A 5,366-nucleotide genomic window follows, 5' to 3' on the forward strand; every position below is an offset into this window, starting at 1 on the left:
CAGCGGCCAAGAACTGGTGGGCCTTCAACAAGTCACACCCTTTCCCTCAGACGAGCATTGGATGGCCTGAGAGTCCCAAGAAGCTGGTCACCGGGCTGCTGTTCCAGGGCCTTGGGTCACTGCATGCCAGGCCCTTCTCATAAGACGTGTGGTCACACTTTTCACTCCAGGCTTCGTGGGGTGGGGGATAGGCTAGGAGGAGTAGGAATGACACGGTAGAAAGAGATAAGAGAATTTTTCAAGAAGAATCTACAAGAATGGATGTCTCTTTTGTATGTGTACAATGGAGAAAAATGATAAATCAAGAATTATACCAAGGGATCAAGTCTCATGACCAGGGAAATGAGCTTGTGATGGACAGAGAACAAATGTTGGGAGGGGTATAGATTTGAGGTCCTAGTAAGGCATTCAGGTGGAGAGATCCAGGAGACATTTAGAGACACCAGCCCTGAGGTTATTAGTTCCCGGGTTAAAGGGACTTGGAGGCAAGCTTCACCCTGGCATTCATCATTATTTATAAATATTCTTCCCATATGTTTATTTATTTGAACAACTAAGTGTGCCAGGTATTTTTCTGGACCCCAGGAGAATAAGAACAGGGTTTCTTTACTCAGTAAGCCTTACATTCTGATGGGATCCAAACTGTGGAGATAAACACAAATACCTAGAATATTTTAAAATACTGAAGATGAAGCCCGTGGAGCAGGGACCACTCATGAAATACCAGGCTGTTTCACACACATTTCAGGTCATAATATAGGATAAGGCACATTGAAAGAAAATTGGACACCAGAGGGTTTAGTGAAGTGCTTCCTATCTCCTGGCCACTGACAACCAGGGGAATTGGCTTTTTGTGTTTTTCTATTCAACCTCCAATCTATGTATATAAATGTATGTGTGTGTGTACATACACATGCATCTCACATAAACACACAGGCACTCCTATCTTTACTCTCACTCCATCATCATTACAACATCTCTTCTCAGAGAATGAGGAAACTCAGGGTGACAACAGCAAAGGCAGAGAGGACTAATCAAAATGCCCTGCAAATCTCATTGCAAACTAGTGACACAGGAGATAAGATTCAACTCTATCTTCTTTGGATCACGTGGAGTTTTCTCCCGCAAAGAAAAATTTCAAAAAGTCCCGTGGACTATGAGCTTCTCTGGGCAGAGGCTGTGTCTGGCTCACCTCTGAATCCCAAATTCCTGACAGATGTGCACAGACCCCATCCAATGTGCTAAATGAATGTCCATTTAACTGAATACTTTGTTCACGTGTTGATTCATTTCACCCTTGACCTGAAAGCTCTTGGAGGGTAGGCTCTACACCTGAAAATAGATAATAATAATTGGAGATGGGGCACCTCTGGGCTAAGAGGGACTTAGAGATTATTTTGTCTCCTCCTTATACTGATACCTCAATGAGAGCAAGGCCATCTCTGTTTTCTTCACAGCTCTGTCCCTGTCCCTAGAACTAGCATAATGAGTGGCATATATTGTGCTCTCAACCAGTGAATAAACTAATCTACCCAATTCAAACTCTTCCCTGATCACTCACTGACAAACAGAATTCAATCCCTTGGTCAACATCACCCCCTATGCCCACCCTGTCACCAGAGATAACCGAGCTCTCAGTTCAAAAGCTGCCCAGCATGCCCAACCTCTCCTGGGGCTCCTATTATAGTTTAGAGATAAGCTCCTTGAGAATTGGGACCATCAGTGCCCATCTCTGGACTGCACATAAGGTTCTAGATGCCAGTCATTTATTTTAACATACATTATTAAGCATCCTCTATGTGCCAAACACATGACATATCTTTTAGCTTCTTCATGTTCTAATCAATGAATAAAATCATCATTTTGAAAAGCAACACTGATGCTTAGGAAACATGAGTGGTATTTCAAAGGTCATGTGAATAGCTAAAATATACAACAGGCTTCTTGACTTGAGTTACAGAGATCTGACCTCCATAGCCTGCCTGCTTCGCACCAAGTTGAGTGTTTATTGTCTAGGCAGTCATCACTGTCCTTACAACTAAAGGAAATCAAGACAACATGACCACCTCTCAGGGGACATCCCAGAGAGAGAAGCAGAGACTCTGAGTCCCCAGTGAAGGGCAGACCCAGGAAAGATGTGTGCACGGAGAGGATTCTTCCCAATTTGAGGCTCCCGAGGAACCAGCCTGGGAATGGCAAGTACCTAAAGCAAACCTAAAAGACAAACCTGTAGTGTGGAAGGGGATCAGAATGGAATATTTCCCCAATGACAAAAAAAATCAAAACTGAAACAACCTGTAGCTTTGACCTGAGGTTTCCCAGAGGACATGTAGAGTCTTTATCCAGGCACTGGTCCCTTGAGAGTCCCAAGTCAATTCTCCAGGGCCCCAGCCTATTGGACACTCTGACTGGTAAAGCCCCTCTAGACCCCAGCCCCAGAACGGGTTCCCAGGAGCTCCCAAGGCCTCCTGGGAGGCAGGCACAAGGAGACAGGGGAATGTCAGGAATGACCCAACACATGCCTGGTTGTGCAAGAGCCACCTCCTGCCCCTCCCGGTGCCAAGCCTGGGCCTATAAAAGACGTCCTGGCTCTAGCATCTCCTCTGCTCTGACTCCCCGGGGACCAGCCTGTGCTCCTGCCTGTGACCAGGGTGAGTGGGAAATGGAGCCCAGAGGGTGCTCTGAGCAGGACAGGGAGGAATTGACAGCTGGGAGGTGAAGAGCAGAACAGAAGTATGGGGAGTAAGGAGGGAGGCTGAGGAAAGAGGGTGACATCTTTGATTTCTGCCACACTGATCAGGAATGAAATTCAGAAGAAGAGTAAAAGGCTGTATTGTGGCTTAAGAGTTCACTGGAACTTGGCCACTCTGGAAACTGCCCTGGACTAGAAGGCGAGAGTGTTGGCCTCATCTAGACTGGGGGCTCATCTTTATACTAAGGCTACGGCAATTCACAGACTTTTAAGTACTGCATGCAGGCCCGTGAAGAACTGAAAAATCCCTGCTTTCAAGGGAAATAAAATATTTACATCTGAATTTAAATCTATGTGCTTTTAACTAGAGGACAGGTTTGTATTGTTTCCATCTGGATACTTATTTACGTCTTCTAGATATTATCTACCATGGATTGATTCTAAAAAGGTAAAAATCATCACCCTTGATTTAAACTAAGGAATTATTCTCTTCCAGACTGATTGAACTCCTGCTGAGATGTCCTGCCAGCAGAACCAGCAGCAGTGCCAGCCCCCTCCCAAGTGCCCACCAAAGTGCCCCCCAAAATGTCCACCTAAGTGTCCCCCAAAGTGCCCGCCTCAGTGCCCAGCCCCATGTCCCCCTCCAGTCTCCTCCTGCTGTGGCCCCAGCTCTGGGGGCTGCTGCAGCTCTGGGGGTGGCGGCTGCTGCCTGAGCCACCACAGGCCCCATCTATTCCACCGGCGCAGGCACCAGAGCCCCGACTGCTGTGAGTGTGAGCACTCAAGGGGTTCTGGCTGTTATGGCGGATCTGGGGGCAGCTGCTGACCCGGGCCCTGAGAACCTCCGAATAACAAATAGAATGAAGCACCAAATTTTTTCCTTCTCCTCCCACTCCCTCACTTCGACATCCTGTAGCTGACAGGTGTTGAGCTAACTCAGGCTTTTCTGAACCTAGGACTTTCTGCTGCCCCTCCTCTAGCTTTGCAAAAATAAAGTTTCTGTTTCCTACTCAGAAGGTGTCCTGGTCACTCCCTCAGGCCTCCCTCAGTCAGCCCTTCTCTTGGGGGGCCTGGGGCAAGGGCAGAGAGTGGCTAAGGGATGGGTAACTGGCAGTCTCCCAGGACTTCATTTTATAAGATTTGGGAAATCACTGCCAGAAGTGTAATGAAATTGAGGAAAATGTACTTACCAGAACCTGTCTGGAGGAGAGAACTTATGTTATTGAAAGAAACAGGAAAGCAGGTGGAAGTGAGAATGTGCTATTTGATTGCAATACCATGTTCATAAACAGCCTTCTAAGTAGAGTAAATCTACCCAACAGCAGAACTTTATTTTTCTGAATTGTAATACATCATTTTTCTTAAGCCTTCCCTAACATAGAACACAATCTCTTTTCTAAATCTGTGTTGAACAAATAATTATGTGATACTAGATTGAAATGGGCCAAATTACAAGTGAGTTTTGATGCCTGCATGAATCTAGACTGGCACATCACTTGGTGGTTAGGAGCATAGACTCTGGACCAAGTTTCCTGGGTTTAAATCTCAGCCTTGCTGCTTACTAGCTGTGTGAAATTCTCTGAGCCTCAGTTTCCTCATCTGTAAAATGAGGATAATGATAGTATTTTCCTAAAGGGGTTGTTATGAGTTAAACGGTTAACATATGTAACCTGCTAAGAGCAATGTCTGTCCCAAATGAAGCCTGTATAGGTGTTAGCTATTGTTGCTGTTGTTGCTACTGCTGTTTTGTTGTTAAAAGTGAGTCTAGGTTGCCAAAGAGATGGGACCAGGAGTCTGGGTCAATGTCCATTTGGACTCACTCGGCAAATAGGCCTCCCACAGGAAGCCATAGCTGATGGCCGCTGCCCTTGCCTTCCCTGCTTGCTGCGGCCAAGAACAGGTGAGAGGTGAGGATAAATTGTTAGAACACCTGCAAGCCCCAGGATACAACCAGAGTCTCTCCTTTCATTTCTTTCTTCCCCAGCTTAATCTTCCAGGCACCACAGGGCTCATGACTCAGGAGAATGTGGGAAAAGGAGGCTCAGGTACCAACAGGGAGACAAAGACAATTCTCCTTAGTGCCAGGATGAGAAGAATCTATATGGGAAATTTCTAGACTCAAATTGGACAGAGATGCTGATAACAGAGTGACTCTGCATATGATGCAGCTGTCTGCTCCCCTCTGTCACCACGGCCACCAGCCACAGCCTTTGTTTATCTCCCAATAAACAGAGGAGGACAACAACTGGCTGGGTGGCCTCTTGCCTGTGGGCTTACCCCAACAGATAAATTCTCCGTGCTGTAAAAGTAACCATTTAGGTTTCTTTTTCGATCAATATTAAAACTCTAAAAAAATTTGTGCTCAAAATGAAACAGCTGTAAATTATGGGAAAACAGAGAGAATAGGTCAATTGTCCTCACATATCCCATGACCCAGAGAGTGCCATTGACATTCCCATTCATTGGTCCCAGAGAGCGTCCTGTACCTGGCTGCCTCCCAGCACATGTCATACTATCCCTGGGCTTGGAATAGCCTCCTTCCTCCCTCCTCTCCATTTATCAGAGTAATTCTGAAGATGGTTAACATGATGAAACGTGAAAAAGCATGACACCATGCTGATAGAATTCATGTGTCCTATGGCACAGGGACAATTTTACTTGCAGAAAATATGTA

General features: G+C 46.0%; 1 protein-coding gene across 1 annotated transcript; it reads left to right on the forward strand.

The window, feature by feature from the left end:
* The first annotated feature begins 3,209 nt into the window (after positions 1-3,209).
* LOC147917942 (late cornified envelope protein 2B-like) lies at positions 3,210-3,518 on the forward strand. The gene has a single exon (XM_087419560.1). The coding sequence runs from the start codon at positions 3,210-3,212 to the stop codon at positions 3,516-3,518; it is 309 nt and encodes a 102-aa protein (XP_087275686.1).
* Positions 3,519-5,366: the final 1,848 nt, after the last annotated feature.

Source organism: Ceratotherium simum, chromosome 2 (genome assembly GCF_057802395.1).
Source record: "Ceratotherium simum simum isolate JZ-2026a chromosome 2, ASM5780239v1, whole genome shotgun sequence".
In the NCBI taxonomy this organism is placed as follows: domain Eukaryota; kingdom Metazoa; phylum Chordata; class Mammalia; order Perissodactyla; family Rhinocerotidae; genus Ceratotherium; species Ceratotherium simum.

Excerpts from the sequence above, each read along its gene's own strand:
- LOC147917942 (XM_087419560.1), top strand. The coding sequence starts at position 3,210 with ATGTCCTGCCAGCAGAACCAGCAGCAGTGCCAGCCCCCTCCCAAGTGC.